This window comes from Penicillium canescens, assembly GCF_028828765.1.
Source record: "Penicillium canescens strain IBT 15451 chromosome Unknown utg000011l_segment0_segment0, whole genome shotgun sequence".
NCBI lineage: Eukaryota > Fungi > Ascomycota > Eurotiomycetes > Eurotiales > Aspergillaceae > Penicillium > Penicillium canescens.
Window position 1 is genome coordinate 126,799 of NW_026703973.1, and position 20,569 is coordinate 147,367.

General features: G+C 49.0%; 8 protein-coding genes across 8 annotated transcripts; 3 read left to right on the forward strand and 5 right to left on the reverse strand.

Annotated features, from left to right (window-relative positions):
• Positions 1 to 348: 348 nt before the first annotated feature.
• On the reverse strand, positions 349 to 2,129 carry isn1 (IMP 5'-nucleotidase ISN1). The gene is made up of 8 exons (XM_058521497.1): positions 2,033 to 2,129; positions 1,973 to 1,983; positions 1,903 to 1,923; positions 1,838 to 1,852; positions 1,638 to 1,785; positions 794 to 1,588; positions 609 to 748; positions 349 to 563 (listed from the first exon to the last, which is right to left on the reverse strand). Exons 1-8 carry the CDS (start codon positions 2,055 to 2,057, stop codon positions 471 to 473), a joined length of 1,248 nt encoding a protein of 415 aa, XP_058364974.1. The 5' UTR covers positions 2,058 to 2,129; the 3' UTR covers positions 349 to 470.
• Positions 2,130 to 2,431: 302 nt separating this feature from the next.
• On the forward strand, positions 2,432 to 3,088 carry N7446_012756 (uncharacterized protein; the record flags this gene model as incomplete). The annotated part of the gene is made up of 1 exon (XM_058521498.1): positions 2,432 to 3,088. The coding sequence occupies one exon, from the start codon at positions 2,432 to 2,434 to the stop codon at positions 3,086 to 3,088; it is 657 nt and encodes a 218-aa protein (XP_058364975.1).
• Positions 3,089 to 3,283: 195 nt separating this feature from the next.
• On the reverse strand, positions 3,284 to 5,107 carry N7446_012757 (putative MFS quinate transporter; the record flags this gene model as incomplete). The annotated part of the gene is made up of 4 exons (XM_058521499.1): positions 3,284 to 4,357; positions 4,411 to 4,539; positions 4,589 to 4,778; positions 4,830 to 5,107. The coding sequence occupies 4 exons, from the start codon at positions 5,105 to 5,107 to the stop codon at positions 3,284 to 3,286; spliced, it is 1,671 nt and encodes a 556-aa protein (XP_058364976.1).
• A 1,107-nt stretch (positions 5,108 to 6,214) lies between these two features.
• Positions 6,215 to 8,217, reverse strand: N7446_012758 (putative MFS transporter; the record flags this gene model as incomplete). The annotated part of the gene is made up of 4 exons (XM_058521500.1): positions 6,215 to 6,633; positions 6,687 to 7,318; positions 7,366 to 7,606; positions 7,656 to 8,217. 4 exons carry the CDS (start codon positions 8,215 to 8,217, stop codon positions 6,215 to 6,217), a joined length of 1,854 nt encoding a protein of 617 aa, XP_058364977.1.
• Positions 8,218 to 8,817: 600 nt separating this feature from the next.
• Positions 8,818 to 11,199, forward strand: N7446_012759 (fungal specific transcription factor domain-containing protein). Its single transcript, XM_058521501.1, has 7 exons — positions 8,818 to 8,899; positions 8,945 to 9,161; positions 9,222 to 9,764; positions 9,804 to 9,967; positions 10,025 to 10,323; positions 10,372 to 10,595; positions 10,645 to 11,199. The coding sequence occupies exons 2-7, from the start codon at positions 9,102 to 9,104 to the stop codon at positions 11,185 to 11,187; spliced, it is 1,833 nt and encodes a 610-aa protein (XP_058364978.1). The 5' UTR covers positions 8,818 to 8,899; positions 8,945 to 9,101; the 3' UTR covers positions 11,188 to 11,199.
• A 796-nt stretch (positions 11,200 to 11,995) lies between these two features.
• Positions 11,996 to 16,711, forward strand: N7446_012760 (putative ABC multidrug transporter; the record flags this gene model as incomplete). The annotated part of the gene is made up of 13 exons (XM_058521502.1): positions 11,996 to 12,199; positions 12,249 to 12,293; positions 12,353 to 12,515; positions 12,572 to 12,819; positions 12,871 to 13,452; positions 13,510 to 13,978; positions 14,029 to 14,913; positions 14,968 to 15,143; positions 15,194 to 15,595; positions 15,651 to 15,857; positions 15,914 to 16,073; positions 16,122 to 16,561; positions 16,613 to 16,711. The coding sequence occupies 13 exons, from the start codon at positions 11,996 to 11,998 to the stop codon at positions 16,709 to 16,711; spliced, it is 4,080 nt and encodes a 1,359-aa protein (XP_058364979.1).
• Positions 16,712 to 17,266: 555 nt separating this feature from the next.
• Positions 17,267 to 19,096, reverse strand: N7446_012761 (alkyl/aryl-sulfatase; the record flags this gene model as incomplete). The annotated part of the gene is made up of 1 exon (XM_058521503.1): positions 17,267 to 19,096. The coding sequence occupies one exon, from the start codon at positions 19,094 to 19,096 to the stop codon at positions 17,267 to 17,269; it is 1,830 nt and encodes a 609-aa protein (XP_058364980.1).
• Positions 19,097 to 19,471: 375 nt separating this feature from the next.
• On the reverse strand, positions 19,472 to 20,505 carry N7446_012762 (uncharacterized protein; the record flags this gene model as incomplete). The annotated part of the gene is made up of 2 exons (XM_058521504.1): positions 19,472 to 20,406; positions 20,484 to 20,505. 2 exons carry the CDS (start codon positions 20,503 to 20,505, stop codon positions 19,472 to 19,474), a joined length of 957 nt encoding a protein of 318 aa, XP_058364981.1.
• Between the last annotated feature and the right edge of the window lie 64 nt (positions 20,506 to 20,569).

Sequence of the window (20,569 nt, forward strand, 5' to 3'; positions counted from 1 at the left end):
GCTTTCCACTTATGAGCCTTCAAGCTTCTTCCAACCAACAGTGGAATCCACACCAATACCCAGGACTCTCTGAAGGTTTCTCCCAACGCTGCACTGGCCCTTAAGCCACCTGCTGACTTTGAGTCGGCGGTCGTAATGGTGCACGTCCTTTACGCTTTGTATGATGCTATGCAATAAAACCCCCAGACCCAAGCTTGGCTCTAGGTGACATTTATGCTTGGGAGTTTGGGTGAATTTTCTTTCGTTTGATACGATTCTCTCTTCTGTACTCCCAAGACTCTTGGCCCGTTGGACCTAGACAAATTTGCAGGTAGAATTCTTAAATGCAATGATTTTAAATAGAACTAAACTGCGCAACCAAACAGAAAGTGCTAGCCAAGATGCAAAAAGTATTCTTGCCTCTGCCTTCGAAATAAATGACCAAAAATGACCAATGCGATGCGGAATGGATTACTTGTGGTGGACGGTCTTCACTTCGAGTGAACTGCCTTCTCTAGCTCATCCAAGAGCTCCACAGTCTCAGCAGGACTCGCAATCCAGGCGGTCGTAGATGCAAGACGGGCCTGCAAGGTTAGTCTCGTTCGCAGTGAAGGATAGTCTGTTCATACCTTGAAGTCATTAGCACCGGCTGACAGGAACTGATCGCCAACATGCAGCGTTTTCGATGGATCAATGCCACCGAAATATTGCTGACAAGCACGCACACCCCAGGATTTGTCACCAATATCCACAAACACATCATTTCCGCCTATTCGGAGTCAGCTTGTACATCTCTCGTGTCTGAAGAACATACCGTTGAAAGCACAGAAGGGCAGCCGCGACCCCACTGTCGATCGCTGCACTGTATTTTGCACAACCAAGACAGTTTCTTCCAACTGTTCTCGATTGATGCGCACGCCATTGACGGGGTAGACACCCACAGCACGATCCTTGCGCAGAACAGCGGCTGGCAGACTGAGGTTATCGGCACAAGCACGTAATGCCGACTCCGCAATATCGAGCAGCTGGGTAATATCATTATCACTCCAGGCTCGCATCTCCTCCAATAGCCACTCGTCCCGCGGCACATAGGCTAACCGGGCCTCCGAGGTTGGGTCATAGCGAAACAAGAAATTGCTCTCGCCACCCATGACAATCAGCCCCTGCTTTTGGGCAGTGGTCAGCACGGTCGAATAGTGCATTGCATCCAAAAGCCCCTGCAGTCGCTCGTAGTACTTGGGCGCCTCGGTGTATCCAGCCGCAGTCACAATGCCGACCTTGCGATCCTGTTGCAGGAGTCGCAGAATTCGTGGAATGACTATGTTATCGGCAGTTAGGCAAGCGCCATCATCGTAGAGAGTTACATCTCCATCGAAGGTGACTAATTGCACCTCACTGGAGCGGACCAGACCCAATAGCTGGGCGGAGTTCAAGATGAGCCGGATATCGTTGAACGACGGAGCGACGAATCTGCGTCGACTGATAAACCGTTGCTGATCCTGATACTTGAAGGCATCCTCCAGATATAACTGGGTGAAAAAAGTACCGACAGTAGGCACCAGCAAATTCAACTTGGATTTGCCAGGGGCGTTGCGTTCATGGTGATGAACTTCCATGTATCAGTTGAAGCAATGGCGATTTCTTGATAAATCACTTACTATGATCGAGCATCAGATTCTCTACATCGCGCATAATCTCTGCGTAGCGCAGATGGGTGTCGGCGGCAACCGATTTCAGGCCTTCGCCATGTTCCTGGTAGATGGCGGTGGGCTGGGAATGCAAAACAAAGGGGACAGCCAGGAGACCCTAGAGGAATCAGAACCGTTCCACCAGTACACGAGATAAGCGAAGAATATACTTTGATCCATTCAATCTGCAAGCCCGTCAGCACAAATTCCCAGTTTTCAAAGAAGGAAGTCTTACTAGTTGATCCCGACGATGGGTCTACTGCGGAGTCAGTGAGGAGGGTCGGAATGACCTCGGGGGATCATACCTTGAGGGCATCTAGAATTTGTCAGCTGAAGCACCCAAAGGAAGCAAACGAGTCAGTTACATTCAACGCGATAGCGGGTCGTCATGGCGAAGGTGATGTTGATGGGATGTTGATGAGTGCACGTCCCCCCGTGACTCACGACTGACTCAGGTTAGACTCCCTTGGCGCTTTGTCCTCAACTTACACTTCACATTGGTCACATTATTCTCTCCAATACGAAATATTGAGGCCTAGAAGGCTCCCAAGATTCATTGTGACTCTATACCGGAGCCTTCAGGCAGCACTGCCACGCATCCTACTTGGAGGTAATAACTTACACATTGAGAGCTGACATTAGTATAAAGTCTACAGTACTCTGTTGTGACTATCAGAGCCCACAAGAATCCCTTTCTATATTGGTATAACCTCGAATACCCTAAAAAAAAAAGAATGCTCCTTGCATCTATACAGACTCCAGTCATGAATACAGCCAATCCCCCAGCATACTCCTCATCGGAGGACTTCAACTATCTCATGGAAAAGTCCGAGTCTCCCATGATCCTTCCGCGGGAAGATGAACCTGGGTTTGCCACCGCCTCAGCTCTCAGCAGAGGTCTGCAGGTACCCTCCCGCACCGGCAACTGTACATCGGGCTTCGAGTACCCAGTAGAATTGTCCCACTATGGCGTCTCGCAAGACAACTGGGCAGACTTCACACAAGTGATCTGTGAAGAAGCCAAGCTATCACGCCAACAATGGACCACAGTAGTCGGGAAAGGCCTCGGGATCTTCGCTGTCGGCGGGCTAATGGTCGGTCTATTCGGTGCTGTTCCCGCAATTTTCGTGGCCCGAAATGCCAGACGCCGACAGGAACAGCGGAATCTGGTCTATGCCCTGGCAGGGGTTCAGGGAGAACGACTATCTCGACACATTTCACATTGGAATGAGACTTTCTTCCGACCCAAGGGCATTTTGATACGTGTTGATTTGCCGGATGAATACCTCAACGACGTGCAAAATATGGATATTCGCACCAGTGCGAGCTCGCTCCAGTCTAGCTCAAAAGCGCGGGACAAGGCGGGTCTGAAGGCAAGGATTGTGATTATTCCTCTGGATGGGTCAAAGTCGAACGCTTAGAGTCTACATACTGGGGGCTAAAAAAAAATAGAGTAAATTAATGTCGATACGAGATATAGTGATAGACTTGGAAATATTGTGCACTTATTGGACCTTCATAAAAAGGTTCATCAAATCGTGATAGTATAATTGTCCAGGAAAACGTCACCCAGGTCAACACCGGAAATATTCAAGTAAAAAGCTAGATAGCCGCACTCAACGCTCGGCGTCCTGTCTCTCAACGTGCTGGGCAGTTCCGTGCGACTGGGTCATTACCTCCATCTTCTCATTGACAACGTGATCACGCTCCTCGGCATCCTTGTTACCATGTAGGCCGATCTTGTACCATGGCAGAGCGAAGAGGCGATCCATGCTCTCCAGCGATCGGCCTGCCGTCTCTGGGATACTGAACCACACCCAGATTCCACCCAGAACGGTGATAGCAGCAAAGCACCAGAAGGTACCCTTGGGGTCAATTCCACCCTTTGCCACCGGAAGCAGCATGTTGGGTACCGCGCGTGCATTACCATACTGGTTAGCAAAGTGCAAGGTCATGGCCATGGACGTGCAAAGCGCACGAATGCGAAGGGGGAACAACTCTGCTGTCAACAGGTACTGCATGGAGTTCCAGCCCAGGGCCCATCCGAATCCAGAAAGATAGATCATGGCTATGGCGCCCTCACTGGCACCCTTCTTCGCTTCCGGGAGTTTAAAGTCATCAATCACACCCATTTCAGGGACAGCAGTCAAGAAGCCGGCGATATAGACCATGGCGATACCCTGAAGGGTGATACCCAACAGCAAGGCACGCTTACGTCCAATGACATCGACTAGGAACAGCGCGCAGAGAATGGCAGCAACCAGCTTGACGATTCCGAAGACGGCAGTGACAAGCAAACTCTCGTTCTTTCCTGTGACTCCAAGCAGCTTGAACAGATCAGGAGCGTAGACAGTGATACTGCCAGCACCGGACCACTGGGAGAGGAGTTGGGCCATGAAGGTAAGGTAGACTCTGTAGAGGTTGGAGGGAACCAAGAAGGTCTCCTTGAGCACGCCGATCGGACCAGATCCCAATGTGGCTTCCATCTCAGCGTCATGTGAGGTTTGGATAGCAGTGATCTCCCGCATAACATAGTCATCATCAACAGGCAGGCCACGGATGCGCGAGAGGTTGGAGATGGCCTTGTCGAGTTGGCCACGCTTGACCAGGTATCGAGGGGATTCGTACTGCACAAAGGAGAGGAGGAAGATCAAGCCGGCAAACATGATATGGAGAGATGTGGGGACCAGCTATATCCAGTCAGTATTCGTCTAAAAAGACTTTAGCCAAGAGTTATACATACCCAGCGGTTGTGTGTCTTGTCACCCAGGTTAAGTTCACAGCCATAGTTCGCAAAGTATGCCAGCACAATGCCCAGATAGACAAAGCCAGTAAAGACACAAGTGCAAAGACCACGAATGGAAGCGGGAGCCTGATTGCATGAGTTAGCTGTGTATGAAGCCGTTGCGCGAGTTACTTACAATCTCCGCAAGATAGACGGGAGCAACGACTACTGTCTGACCAACACCGAGACCAGCAATAAATCGACCAGCATAGACAGCACCAAGACTGCCAGAGTTACCCATGAAGATAGCAATACCAATCATCCAGATGATGCACAGCTGGCGCGTGGCCCAGATACGGCCGATGCGATCACAGACTAAGAATGCACTACAACTCATTAGTGGGATATAAAATCGAACAGGCACTGATCAGACGTACAAGAGAGCACCCCCGACCGATCCAATCTGGACCATCGCAGTGACATTGCCCTTGATGTTGGTTTGTTCAACCTCGCTGTACGTATCATAGTGGATGTATTTCTGGAAATCCTTGGAGTTGAAAGCACCGGAGATCAAACCCTCATCGACACCTCGGGCAGCGCCCATCAGGCCGAATGAGATAACGGCAAACCATAGTCGCCAATTGAAGACCTGCTTGGGTTCGCCCAGGTCCTTGAGGCGGAAGATATTGACTGGTTTCTTTGCACCACCGGCCATGATAGAAGAATAAGTAGAGGGTGGAAAAGAAGATTGAGGTACAGGACGAGAGAAACCGAGTGAGAGCAAAGGACTTTATAGTCAAGGGGGACCCCAGTCAGTCCATGCGGGGAAACCTGGGGGAGGCTACTTAGTATGTAGACCAGTTAGACAAAGTACATTACTCGCTCCCTGTTACCCTCTTACCCTCCCGTTCATCTCCCCATAATTGCCCCCGGAATTACTTGACCGATCATCGGTGTTTTACAGACAGCCAAAGCTGGGGAACAGCGCCAAGAGAGCTTGGGTCCCGAGCTAAGACGATCGACGCTCATTTGACGGCGACGCCGTGCCGGTTCCTTCTTGGCCCCGAAGAGACGCCGACAACTGAGCAGCCCGGGATGATACCCGTGAACAACCTCACCGTTTCCCCCCATTTCACTCTTGTTTTCTGTGTTTTTCATGTATGTATGGCATCTTGCATCTTGCATGTCAATGTCGGTATTTCGACTGCCAAGGGCCAGGTACCGGGTCTCCACGTGTTATGTTTGACTTTTTTCGGAAAATGTCCGAAACTATCATCGAGATTTGGTCCGGGGGCGAAAAGGCGAAAACCTGGAGAGTCTCCTTGACAGATATGAAGTCTTCGATTGGCTCGCGGCCCTCCAGTCCACTCTAGGAAGATACACCGGTCCTTGGCATGGCGCATGGACATTGCCGATCCCTTGACTCTATCTCTCTCCCTCTCCCTCCTTCTGGGCAAAGCCGGAGACTTCCGTGCCGAGAAGTCTTAGTCTTGAACTCTCGGTGAGGCACAGAATCTTATATTAAACTCTGCCAGGTGCCGATGTCAGGAACTTGGGCTTGCAAGGAAATAGAATCATGTCCGTTCCTCGGCCCTTGCGTCTGATTGACTGTGACATCGTCGCATAGGGCAGATGAAGTCAATGAACGGGAGAGTGCATAAATGATGCAAATAACAATTTTGGCATTGATAGGAATTAAAGAATACCATTCAGGTATCTATGTAGAAAATATTTACAACACCAACACCAGAACAAAGCCAGGTCATCACCGAGAACCGGAGGATAATAGCACATTCGGTACCGAGTCCAACAATGGCTGAAACTAGGGTCGCCAACGGAATCCTGGATTGCGCCAGTCGAGGTCCTGAATCTGTTTGCGCGAAAGTCCCGCCAAGACACCGGCCACATCCACCCGCCCGCGGCGGCGATTGTCCCAGGCCATGTACATCCACAAGGAAGCACCGAGCAGGAGGATCGTGCTTGAGGTTGCCAAGTTGAGCCCATTTCCAATGTGGTAATTGGGAGCGTCGGAGGGAAGGAAAGACCATGTGCTAATGAGGCCACCCACATTTCCAAACATAACGGTCGTGCCAATAGCCGATGATCGCGCCGTATCGGATACGACATTCGCCGAAACATGGGCATTACATAGCGCACCAAAGGCAAAAGCCCCGCTGGCGATGATAAATGTGGCCCCATATCGTACCATGCTGTCTTCGCTAGCGAGGAACATTATATAACCTATATTATTCCCATTAGACATGTCTTTCGGAGGTTGGCGGGGCAGTTCTTACCAGTCATCATCAGCGGTGGACTGATAATGAAGAAGATGAGTCGATTGTCGAAGCGCCAACTGAGGAAGGGGAACAACACGGTGAAGAAGCCTCCGACAACATACGGAGGAACCGTGTGCAGTTGCTGAGAAATCACACTGGCGTGAGGATAGATGGTCTTCACAATGGTGGGCGCAAAGAATCCAAGACCCTGAACAGTGATATTGTTCAACAAGAAAATGAATGCCGTGGTGATGGTCACTGGACTAAAAATACCACGCAGGGTCTTGGTTACGTCCAGCTTGTCGAGGACTTCCGTCGTGCCAACGCGCTCGGACTTGACACGGGCAACTGCCAAATCTTTTTCTTCCTGTGAAAGCCACCGAGCTGTCTCCGGTCGGTCGGTCAAGGTGAAGAACGCAATGACACCAATTCCAATGGTAATAATACCCTCAATGGCGAAGATCATTCGCCAAGTCTTGAGAGAGCCGAAATGATCGAGCTTCAGGATGCCCGAGGCCAGGAGACCACCGAAGGCTCCGGCCAGCGGAGCCATGACAATGTACAAGGACAGACGGAAAGCAAGTTCACTTCGTCTGTACCAGCGAGAGAGGTAGTATGCAATTCCAGGCAACAATCCTGCCTCAAAAATGCTACGAAAGGTCAGCAATGGCACCGGTGTTTGTCTCGGCGGACATACCCCAAAAGGAAGCGGACACCAGATGCGCTGTGAATATCATGCACAAATGCCGTCGCGACAGAGCAAATACCAAATCCAAGGGTAATGGCCGGGAGCCACCATCCCGGACCGACCCATTTGCACATCAGATTACTTGGGATTTCAAAGATAATATACGAGATAAAGAAGACCGAGAGCACTTTGTTGTAATCATAGCCCACGAGGCCAAGATCCTTGTCGAAGCCAGCCAGCTTGGCATTTCCTATTCAGGGGTTAGTAGGCTCACGAGTGAGAGAGAATGGCCAGCGCACCGATATTGGCTCGGTCAATAAAGCAAAACAGATACATCACAGCAACTGTTGGAACGATGTACAGATCGATCTTCAGCCGCAATCGTGACTCGGCGGCCTTGTCAAATTCCACAAGAGCTTGACCATATTCATCGGTGGCCAGATGGCCCCTTTCCGCAGCATCATGGGCAACATCCCCCATCATATTCTCCTTATGATTGGCGAGGGCCTTCTCGTCGCTGACCGGCACAGTGCCCGTCTCGACATTGGCCATGTTCGAGGTGATGAACAGACTCGGGGTCTGGGGTAAGGAGGGTAGAAGTGAGAAATGCTTCGGGTGATACGGAGCTAGGGTCAGCAGAGGACAGGCATTATTATATAGCTCGAATGGCAAGCCGATCGGAAGAGCCGAAGAGAGAAAGAAGTCTGGGTTTGCGGGGGAAAGCCGTGCGAATCTTGGCTCTTCGGCTCTTCCTGCATAAGTCCCAATCTCAATACGCTGTTTGCCAAGAGTTAGGAATGAAGCCTGGCATGTGTGTGAAGTTAGCAGGGGCCTTGGCGCGACAACTGAAGGTCCAATCATAATGGCGGTTCCCAGTAGTTAACACGCATCAGTCGGGCCAAAACACCCTTGGCCATAGCCTTCGATGACAAGCAGACTTGGTAAGTACCCCACACTGGGTCTGACTTCCCCAGACTTTTCGGATCCTCATCTCAGAATCTGGGGATTTCCGACCCAAACCGACTTTTAAGTGCCGAATCTCTCACCCGGCCCTCCCAGGGCTTGATGCTGACCAGCCACATCCAAGAATGTGCCATCTCGAGGCATTGGATTTGCCGAGGCCTCATAAATGCCAAGAACCCATTAGGGGGGCGCTGCGCGACCCGCGGTCTGTTGAGAGGCGACTCGCTAAATAAAGTTGGCAGGTCAAATTTTCCGATCCGAAGCTGATCCGATCGGATGAAGGATCTGGGGAATGACGATATAGGGCATCCTAGATGAGCTGCAAATCAGATCACAGACCTGCGTATACCTTTCAATAACTTAACTGTAAACATCCAGGAGTGTCAATGATGTCTGCTGAGTCATGTTGGTCAGCTGACTCCTTATGTCATCCGGATATCCGGATCAAAGCTTCGGATTAAACAACTGCATGTCTTCAAAGTAACTTTTGAGACATGGAGGAACATCCTCCAGGTTGGCGGATCCCTCGCGCTTGCCAAGAATGCCGCAAGCGCAAAATCAAGTGTAATGGCTCCAATCCGTGAGTGCCCTAGGATAGCTTCATTGCTTCGTACTAATCCAACAGGTGCGAAACTTGTCAATTGCGCAATACAGAATGTGTATACAGAGACTACATTCGGCATCGACGCAAGAAAAATGAGTTCAGAGACTCCAGTCCGAGGAACTCACCTCGTCCAGAACCGAGCTTGGCTCAATCCTCGTCACAGCGGACACCAACTGTCATGCAAGGTTTCACGAAGAGTGTCTCGGCAACACATCAGGCTTCTCCGTCATGCTCAATGGTACGTGCTATGAACCTTATGATTATGATCGATAATGTATCTTTAATTGACCATTTGTAGCAACTGTACTATGGGCCGACTTCTCACTTTTCTCTAATGCAACATGTCTATAGAGATCTCGTGTCCCATCCGACTGCCCAGCCTGAATCATCTGAGGGAGTTGTCGAAGCCTCAGCAGGCTTGGATCTGTTCTCGTTTCGGCGGATCTTCTTTGGGACACCCGATTCATATGAAATCAACAAGTCTAACGGGATAGGGGATGTCCCAGTGATGTTCCTGCCCTATGACCTGGCCAAGTTGTTCATGTCGAGATTTCTATCATCCCTATATCATATGATGCCACATCGTCCCAAAATATGGTATGAGCAGTGTCTCGACCGACTATATCATTCTTCTCCCACGAACACTTTAGATACCCTCACTCAGGGGATCATCTTGCTCGCCATGGCGTGTACATCACTTGGCACGGATCACTTTGCCTGGGGCGATATACTGTTTGAGCGTGTTAAGGCTTCAATGACACCATTTGATGATGTAGTCAATCTTCAAACCATTCAGGTGTCACTGCTCATGATAAGTCACCCTTCTTCTATGTTCCTTCACGTGCGCTGACATACCCTGGTTGAATACGGCAACTACCAGAATGAACAAGGTCGTCCCAATTCGGCATTCTTACATCTCGGCACAGCTTCTAGGAAGGCCTTGGCAGCTGGAATGCACAAGGATGTTCCCCACGGTATTGATCAATCGCCGGAAAACCTTGAAGAACGACGAGTCACATTTTGGTCTCTTTACGCTTACGAAACGTGCGTATTATAACCTATATGTGGTTCAAGTAGCACTCGTTAATACAACAAGAACAGTTGGTTTTGCTTTCATACAGGTCGCCCTTCGTCTCTGTCACTGAAGGACGTCGCCATTGACGTGGCACAAGATCCCTTCATTCGATTGTTGGCAGAGCTCTGCAAAACCATTACTCGGACCTCCGATGAAATCTATAGTCAGCGGCATGAATCTTTGTTGCATATGTGGAAAGTGGCACGAACAATAGCAGATGACCTCCGTCGCCACGAAGCACATATGAGACAAGCTTTGGGGATTGGTCTTGATTCTGGTATCCAAACGGGATCCCTTGGGGTTCGGCAAACGATATTCACCACCCGTAAGAAACATACCGACAGAATTGTGGCACTGATCTGACATCACTTAGTATACTATCATACCATGCTTCTCACATTCCGCCCGTTTTTGATATTCCGTGGTCATTGGCAGCGTGACCTGAAAATGTCACTCAACAGATCCAAGGCTAATACCGCAAATCGCCCGACAGAAACGCCATCTTGGCTCAATGAAGCTTGTAACCATGCTACCACTGCTGCCCAGAAAACAATTCATTATCTGTGCGAAGCTTCCAGACACAATGACCTGGTTCGGGTAAGTGAAATGTCAATCGTTTCAATACCTCCCACTCACCATGATATAGCAACTTCGTTACCACGGCTATTTTATAGGAAGTTCTACTTTCACCCTCATTTACGAATTTATTCATAATCCGAGTGTCGCACCCACCTACCTACCATGGGTATACGCTGCAATGCAAAATCTTGCCACAATGCGCGCAGGGGATCCTGTCACAAGCACAATATCAGCCCTTCAGACCGTACTTTGCAAGGTTAACGCGACATACGGATGGTCTTCATATCCGTCGATAGTCGGAGGACAAAGCGCGCAGCCAGAAATGACAACAGCCACACAACAAGGACTTCTCCGCAAACGTACTAACAGTTCAATCTTGAATGACTCTGCTTTATCTCAAAATCCATCCTTTGGATATCGCCCAGATCTGCCGGTGTCACCTTGGAATCTCCCACAGCTTGACATGCCAGAAACGGGAGGATCTGGCGGATCTGGAGAGGAGTTACTTGATTTTACGCAGTCTGATATGGGCTGGGACTTTGACTTTTCCACCATGGATCTTGAGGCGTTCTTTTCTGTATATCAGTCCAATGACGCACCGACCTTTTGAGGAACTTTGGACCAAACAACCCCTTACATGAAGAAACATTTCATACAAAAAGCGGCTAATTGGGAGGGGTGCTGGGCCGGGTTTAGGTAATTTTTGATTTTTCAAACGTCATTTAGCAGCTATCCTTAATATTTTGGGAACTTCTCTGCTGCCCTAATCCATGGAAGTGGACCAAATATGTTGATAGGGTACGCCTACGTCTCCACATCTTCTTCGCGCGTTCTACCAGTGACTCACGATGGAATAAAACCCGGTCGATGGCGTAAACCCGAGCATGAAGAGAATGACAAATGATCTACTGGGTCTACCCCTGTTTTATCCTAAAAAAAGAACCCATGGGCACCGAATCCGTCATCCGTGAAGGCCAATCGTTGGTTTTCTATATCCGTAGTTCCAGCAGATCCTTCTTGCAGAGCTCTAGAAGCCACGGAAATCGGCTTAGAACCAATGAAAGGTCATTATTGCTAGGGTGGGTCTTTTAGGGGGGTTCCGAGAGTATATATCCGAGTAGCTCGGGTATACGATATTTACGCTAACACGGTATTTGCTAGGGCTAACTGGCGCCTCAAGGCATCTCGGGCGTGTACCGTTCTCGTTTTAAAGATATGCGTATCTAGATCCGGGAAGATCCACACCTCTCGGCATTATGGATTTACAAGGTATAGACCCAATAAATCTGCAATATAAGAGTTCCTGGACGCCTCCTTGAGATACGGAGATAATTCCGCCTCTATAATCGTACCTGAACCAACCTTCAGATTGATCTTGAATAGTCTGCCGCGATTTTAGTTGGCATCTCCTGCCCGTAATGGAAACCCCATCTTCGGGCACAGCAACCCCAGTCGACCTGGAAAACGGACCAGGCCAGATTCGCAAGCGACTGACAGTGACTTTTCGTGACCTCAATGTCCGAGTAACGGCACCAGATGCCGCATTAGGAAGTACACTATGGTCTGAAGTGGATCCGCGACAACTCGGAGGCCTGATCAAGCGCGGCGATCGCCCCAAAAGAGTAGGGCTACCTCCACAAATAGAGGAGTGTATACTTACATATCTTTCAGACCATTCTCAAGGACATTGGAGGCCAAGTCAAGCCTGGAGAAATGGTATGCTTTTTAATACTCAGATCCCTGACGGCAATAAGATGAAGTGCTAACTTGTATAGCTTCTTGTTTTGGGACGTCCAGGCTCTGGATGCACATCCCTCCTCCGTGTCCTCGCAAATGACCGTGATAGCTTCGACGAGGTCTCCGGTACCACCAACTATGGAGCTATGGACCATAAAGAAGCAAAGAGCTATCGCCAGCAAATCATGTTCAACAACGAAGGTATTCAATTGCCGTTGAAGCCATATTTAACCCAGTACTAACGTTCTTTTTCCTAGATGATGTTCATTTTGCATCGCTGTCTGTAAACCGAACAATCAAGTTCGCTCTTCACAACAAAGTTCCCGATGAACGTCCAGATCATTTGAGAAACCGTAAGGATTTTGTCCAAGACCATCGTGATGGCATTCTGGATTCACTCGGAATTGGACATACGAAGAAGACCATGGTTGGCAACGAATTTATTCGAGGTGTTTCTGGTGGTGAACGCAAGCGCGTCTCGTTGGCTGAAGTCATGGCTGGACAGGTGAGTCTACGAGCTTCGAGTCGGCTTTAATAGATACTAAATTATATGCAGAGCCCTGTCCAAATGTGGGACAACCCTACTCGAGGCTTGGATTCCAAATCAGCCGTGGAATTTGCTCGGATGCTCCGTCGCGAGGCCGATCGTAACGACAAGACTATCGTCACAACCACCTACCAAGCTGGCAACGGGATCTATGATCAGTTCGACAAGGTCCTGGTATTGGCTGAAGGTCGGGTCACATACTACGGCTCTCGTCGTCTCGCGAGACAATACTTCGAAGACCTTGGATTCATCTGCCCAAAGGGCGCCAACATCGCCGACTTCCTTACTTCAGTTACCGTCTCGACTGAGCGCACAGTGCGACCCGGTTGCGAAGACAAAGTGCCAAACACCCCCGAGGAATTCGAGTCCTGCTACCACAACAGCGCCATCTACAGGGAACAGCTCGATGCTATTGTCCCCCCGGAGAAGCTCACTTATGAAACCGAAGACCTCGAAATGGCAGTTGCCAGTGAAAAGGGAAAACAACATATTCCGCGGAAAACAAGTCCTTACACAGCCAAACTCTGGTCACAGATTGGCGCCTGCACAGTTAGGCAGTTACAAATTATGTGGGGAGATAAATTTTCACTGGTAAGTCGGGATATATCTACGGTGGTTCGGGAATTAGTGCTAACTGCTACATTTTAGATGGTCAAGGTCTGCTCTGCAATCATTCAGGCTCTTGTGTGTGGTAGTTTGTTCTACAACCTGGCAGAAGACAGTAGTTCTATCTTCTTGAGACCAGGCGTTCTATTCTTCCCGGTACTTTACTTCTTGCTTGAATCACTGTCTGAGACGGTAGGATCGTACATGGGGAGGCCGATTTTATCACGCCAAAAACGATTTGGATTCTATCGCCCGACAGCCTTTGCCATCGCCAACGCCATAACTGATATTCCGGTTGTGGTTATACAAGTTACCTGCTTCTCGTTGATCTTGTATTTCATGGCTGCCCTGCAGATGGATGCCGGAAGGTTCTTTACATTCTGGATTATCGTTATCATGCAGACACTGGCTTTTATTCAACTGTTCCGATCAGTGGGTGCTGTGTGCAAGACCTTCGGAAATGCATCCAAGATCTCTGGTCTGCTGTCCACGGTCTTCTTTGTTTATGGAGGTAAGAATACCACTGATCAACATGATGGACAGGAGACTTACAATCAACAGGTTATCTTATTCCATTCCAAAAGATGCACGTCTGGTTCCGATGGATCTTCTATCTCAATCCCGGTGCATATGCTTTTGAGGCTTTGATGGCGAATGAGTTCGTTGGCAGGACCTTGAAGTGTATCGAACCAGATTACATTCCTTATGGAGCTGGATACTCAAGCTCGGCATCTCCACACCGTGGATGCTCGGTGCTTGGAAGTGATGACCAAGGTATGATCGATGGCGCGAAATACATCAAGGAGCAGTACAGTTACTCCTACCATCACATCTGGAGAAGCTTTGGAATTCTCGCTGGTTTCTGGATTTTCTTCATCTTTTTGACTTCCGCTGGCCTCGAATTACGAAACAACCAAAGCGGTTCTTCCGTTCTACTTTACAAGCGTGGCAGTGAGAAGAAGCAAGATGACGAGACCTCGCAGCCACGAGAACTAGCAGACCCAAGTGCTCTCCTAGGCTCTGTCAAGCAATCAACCTTCACTTGGAAGGATCTCGACTACCATGTGCCCTTCCACGGCGAGAAAAAGCAACTTCTCAACAAGGTCTTTGGATTTGTCCAACCCGGAAACTTGGTTGCTTTAATGGGAGCGTCTGGTGCTGGCAAAACGACCCTCTTGGATGTTCTGGCCCAACGAAAGGACAGCGGAGAGATTATTGGATCAGTCTTGATTGATGGTCGGCCTGTCGGAATAAGTTTCCAGCGAACGACAGGATACTGTGAGCAGATGGATGTACACCTCGAAACCGCTACTGTCCAGGAGGCTCTGCGCTTCTCGGCCACTCTTCGCCAACCATCTACCGTGCCATATGAAGAGAAAATTGCTTATGTTGACCATATCATTGACCTTCTGGAACTGAGGGACATCAGTGACGCTCTGATTGGAGGTAAGTCTGCTTGAGTTTACAAAGCCATGAGTTTAAATACTAACGTGCACATAGTGCCCGGTGCTGGCCTCAGTATTGAGCAGAGGAAACGTGTTACGCTTGGTGTCGAACTTGTCGCAAAGCCTACATTGTTGTTTTTGGATGAGCCTACTTCCGGTCTTGATGGACAAAGTGCGTTCAATATTCTGCGTTTCCTCCGCCGTTTGGTCGATGGAGGGCAAGCTGTTCTGGTAAGACACACATACATAACCAGGCATCTTGCGGGTATTAACTTATCTAGTGTACTATTCATCAACCTTCTGCGGTGCTATTCGATGCGTTCGACGGTCTTCTATTATTGGCGAAGGGTGGAAAAATGACATACTTCGGAGAGACAGGCAAGGAATCACACAAGATTCTTGAATACTTCGCCAAAAACGGAGCACCATGCCCACCGGACGCCAACCCTGCCGAACACATCATTGAAGTTGTCCAAGGAAGCGCCACTGACAATACGGATTGGGTCGATGTTTGGAACAAATCAGAGGAGCGCGAAAAGGCACTCGCCCAATTGGACGCACTCAATGCGTCGAGCAAAGCCGCCGCGAATTATGTTGAAGATACATCCGACTATGCCACCTCTCACTGGTTCCAATTCATGGAGGTCTCCAAGCGCCTCAGCGTCCATATCTGGCGGTCACCTGTATGTTGCCACAAAAGCATCCTACAAGAAAGGACTCGAACTAAACTATCTACAGGACTACATGTGGAACAAGATCATTCTTCACATTTTCGCCGCGCTTTTCAGCGGCTTCACCTTTTGGAAAATTGGAGATGGCACCTTCGCCCTTCAGCTCAGGCTTTTTGCCATTTTCAATTTCATCTTTGTTGCCCCTGGCTGTATTAACCAGATGCAACCGTTTTTCTTGCACAACCGAGACATTTTTGAAACCCGAGAGAAAAAGGTGAGCACCTCGGTCGATGTTGTGATATGTCCAAAGCTGATGATATCTCCATATAGTCCAAAACCTATAGTTGGATTGCCTTCATTGGAGCGCAGACGATCACCGAGATTCCTTACTTGATTATTTGTGCCACGCTATATTTCTTGTGCTGGTACTTCACCGCGGGATTTCCTGCCACAGCGAGTATTTCCGGTCAGGTTTATCTTCAGATGATTTGTGAGTGCCACTGTATTCAAATGCCGATTGGCACTAACAAGAAAATAGTCTACGAGTTCCTCTATACCTCGATCGGACAGGCAATTGCGGCCTATGCACCGAATGAGTATTTCGCTGCCGTCATGAACCCAGTTCTCATTGGTGCTGGCCTTGTCAGTTTCTGTGGTGTGGTCGTCCCGTACTCATCTATGCAGCCATTCTGGCGCTACTGGATTTACTACTTAGACCCTTTCACCTATCTGGTTGGTGGTCTTTTCGGTCCAGTAATCTGGGATGTCAAGGTCAAATGCGAGGCTTCAGAGTTCGTGAAATTTACCGCACCTTCAGGGCAGACTTGCGGTGACTACATGGCCGATTTCCTCGCAACGCAGACTGGCTACCTGCTCGACACAAGCTCCACTGGAACATGTTCGTTCTGTCAATTCTCTCAGGGTGCAGACTACGCGAAAACATTCAATATTCGGGAAAAATACTATTCTTGGAGAGACGTGAGTACTCCGTCGGCTACACCTGTTTCACTTACTGATGTTATTGTCCAGACTGGCATTACGGCCCTTTTCTGCATTTCCTCTTATGCCCTGGTCTTCTTGATGATGAAGCTCAGAAGCAAGAAGACGAAGAGTGCGCGCTCCGAATGAGTGATCCCCGCGGATCATGATAGGCCATATAGCCTGGGGCTAGCATCTTCCCAATATTCAACCTACACATTCAACCTACAGGGTGTAATCCAGCTTTTGCCAAATTTGGTACTCCCAGTGATACTCTGCTTTCTGATCCCTTTCTCATTTCCCCCTTCAATTTTTGTATTTGCATTTTCATCCTTTATTAGACTTCTTCGCCTTAAGCAAAGGCAGAAAGACACCAATCATTGCATTGGAGCGGAGGCAGCGAGCGATTTGAAGAAACAGAACAAATGAATATAGAAGTGACCTGTGTTGATAAATAGACCATATATAATTAGACGCTTTTTACCTACTTATTCCTGCTGTTGGAAATACTTTTTACCTTTCTCTTCCCTTCTCATTTACTTTGATTTTTGTAACGTATAAATATTTGAGTCCTTTGAGTGTAGGAGCGTAATATCACCGAATTAGAGCACGGATATGGGAAGTATCTTCCTGGAGGTTAATTTGCATGCATAAGTTCTACAGTCCAGAAGAAGAATATGACTTGCACATTCCGTTTGTTGAAAATCATGGTACAACAATGTTGAACTCCTCATCAAAACTCACAATGAGAGACAACAACTTCGCAAAGTATGAACGATCTCCGGATTCACTCTCTATGCCTCCAAAATCTCCCGTGGCTAACAACAGCAACAGCTGAGAATGGGACATCGAGCATGAGTAGTCTGCCGTACCAAACTGTGGCTCTCCCAGTTTCAACCCAGTCCGATGGATCAAAGTCCCATTGCTGACAATGAGCCGGCATTTCTCCTTTATATCAGTCACATACAAATCGATCATAAAATCACGTGCCTGTGCTTTATAACCGTCGACTCGCACAGCAATGGAAGCAAAGAGCTGATGAAGAGACAGAGCCTTTAGCATCTCCATCTGGTCGGAGAGTAGATTCTTATGAAGGGTTTGACCGCGTAGCTCACCAGCACCAGACAGGTAAAAGTTGCGCCACGGGCCGTTCTCAGAGCCGAAGCCGAGTCTTTCGTATGTTGAAGCCAGCATAATTTTCCCGACTTTGTTCTCTGTATCGGAGAAGACAACGTGATTCAGAAGTGTGGCCGCAAAGCGTAGGTCTCCTTGCTTCATGTACCCTTGAGCCTTCTTAATGACTTCTTCAGCGCCACCCATGCAATCAACGTAGCGTCTCGCAGATTCAACTGGTGGGTGCTCCCACAAATGAGATGGATTACCGTCAAACCAGGTCATATAGCGTTGATAGATTGCCTTGACGTTGTGACTGACTGAGCCGTAGAAGCCTTGTGTATGCCAAGCCGTCTGGAGTTTTGGTGGGAGCGTGAAGTCTTCGGCGATCTCAATACCAGTGAGTCCCTGGTTCATCAAACGGACTGTCTGGTCATGCAAAAAGGCATAGAGGTCCCGTTGCTGAGTGAGATAGGTGCATACCCTCTCTTTTCCCCATGTCGGCCAATGATGCGAAGCGAATGCAACTTCTGTTTTCTCTGAATAAAGTGAGATTGACTCATCCAAGTAAGATGACCACGCAAGCGCATCTCTGACAGCTGCCCCTCGAAGAGTCGAAATATTGTGGAGGCATTGAGTGGCGTTCTCGGCCATGCACATCGTCTGGAATTGAGGGAGGAAGAAGTTCATCTCAGCCGGGGCCTCTGTCCCAGGCGTAACTTGGAAGATTAGTTCCACGCCATCGATAATCTCAGTCTGACCCGTGTGAGTAACATTGATATTTGGTGGGACGATGGTAGTGGTGCCTGAGGAGACAGTTGCACCGAGTCCGGCACTGATCTGGCCCCGGGGACCTTTGGGCAATTCGTTTCCATACATGTATCCAGCTCTGCGAGCCATGGCATTGCCTGCGAAGATGTTTTCACTGACAGCATGCTCGAGGAACCCATGAGGAGCAATTACTGGAACTTGAGTCGCCTCGCTTCTGGATAATATGCCCTCTGCTCCGCCAAAATGATCAGCGTGAGAGTGCGTGTAGAGCATGCCTTTCACGGCTTTGTTGCCACCACGGTTCTTGCGATAAAGCTCAAGGGCAGCCTTTGCACACTCTGCCGAAGTAAGAGGATCGATCACAATGATCCCTTTGGTCCCCTCAATCACCGTCATATTGGAGAGATCGAAGCCTCTGATCTGGTAAATGCCATCAACAACCTTGTAAAGACCTTGTCTGGCAACAAGTTGAGCCTGTCGCCATAATTTCGGGCTGGCAGTTTCTGGGACAGGCTCAGACAGGAAGTTGTAGATCTCATTATCCCAGACGACTCGACCTGAGCCGTCTTTGATGATACATGGATCAAGACGATCAATAAAACCGCGATCTGCGTCCTGAAAGGACTGCACCTCATCAAACGCAGGCTCCATTTTATATTTTCCTGGAATATTTGGAGGGCAGGAACAAATTAAATGGGGGTGATGACATGTGAAGCAGTACTCAGGGTCTATGACGGGTATATCCAGGGAAGAGTGAACTCCACCTGGCATATCCGCAACTCCTAACTTAGAGCACGCAGGGTCGATAATCCAAAAATATTGCATACTTAGCCCTAAAGCGGTTACTCTGCTCACTGAATTGCCTCTACGGGCAAAGTATTGTATTAAATCAGCAGAATCATCAAATCAAATAGAAGAGCAGCCATAAATAAGTCGAGCCATACTCCAACCATAGCAAATCCATGTCTAACCAAGTCAGCTCACGCCATTAGATAATCCATCCGTTCCCATAATGTCCCAATCCCGTCATAGCAACTGTTGATGACCGGCATCCTCGCTGCTAATTACACTTCCAACCTCAGACCAGCTTGCAGGAGTAGCTGCGCCGCCAACCGATCGCCCGCCAAGGTCACTAAGAGTACCATCCGAGGTTTCATCGATGAATCCTCCGATGTGGCTAAATGTTCCAGTTGTAGAGGGGGCAGCCGAGACATCATGGGCAGACTGAGCATCTCCATGACCGAGTCCATCTAAGTCGGCAAGTAGATCATGCTGGTAAGTACTGTTGACTGCAGAATGAGGGTGAGCATAGTACACCTGCTGGAGGTCTTCTGTATGGCTCGAGCCAGAGGAGCCAGAGGTGGATTGGGGTGAGCTGGGCGAGAAAGGGTCAAAGAGACTATCATGATCAAGTGCTTCGGAAGTAGGCGTAAATTGAACAATAGACTCCGACGGATCGTTTGAAGCAGGAGCTGAAGGAATGTCGAGATGCAGCCGATCTCGGTCTATGTTAGAAGAGTCAACCTGGGCCTGTTTATCTCCTCGTCGGAAAGCGCCCGAGGTACCGATATCGACTCCAGTCGAGCTAGCGCCAGCTTCTATGCTGGAATGGGCACCAGAGGCATTGTCTTTAGGTGTGCGCAGGTTGCCATCGCTGTCGACGAGTTTGTCAAAGCTACCAAGAGATTGGTCTGACTGGGCCTTGCGCCGTGATTCCATAAGCGTACTTCGTCGCATAATCTCCGCACGAGCAATTCGTCTGCGTTCTTCGGCGACCTCTCCAACTTCCTCGGTCATAGATATGTCCTCCCTGCTCAACTCTCGTGGTTGGATCTCATCACCGAGGTTGTGCAGAGCTAAGGCAATCTTGCGCCGCGAGGTAGTCACCCATTGCTTAAACTGCGGAGACTCGTATACGGCGATGCCTGCTGCGACGAGAACAGAGACAGTAATTATGATACCTGCTGAGGTTAGTATAGGGCTGATAAGAGTCCGGATGATCCGGAAGGTCAAAAACCAGGAAAGCAGAAGCCTGTACCTTTTGCAAGCGGTGCTGGCATGACGACTCTCAACTATCCCTCAAGTAATCCCACCTGGATAGTGAAGAAGAGAAGAGATGATGGC

Bases quoted from the DNA above. Each gene is read 5' to 3' on its own strand.
- N7446_012759 (XM_058521501.1), top strand. From the start codon at position 9,102: ATGCAAGGTTTCACGAAGAGTGTCTCGGCAACACATCAGGCTTCTCCG. The intron at 9,765-9,803 runs GTGCGCTGACAT...GGCAACTACCAG, and splicing joins CTTCTTCTATGTTCCTTCAC to AATGAACAAGGTCGTCCCAA. The intron at 10,596-10,644 runs GTAAGTGAAATG...ACCATGATATAG, and splicing joins GACACAATGACCTGGTTCGG to CAACTTCGTTACCACGGCTA.
- isn1 (XM_058521497.1), bottom strand. From the start codon at position 2,057: ATGACGACCCGCTATCGCGTTGAAT. The intron at 749-793 runs GTATGTTCTTCA...GACTCCGAATAG, and splicing joins GCCCTTCTGTGCTTTCAACG to GCGGAAATGATGTGTTTGTG. The intron at 564-608 runs GTATGAACAGAC...CTAACCTTGCAG, and splicing joins CCGGTGCTAATGACTTCAAG to GCCCGTCTTGCATCTACGAC.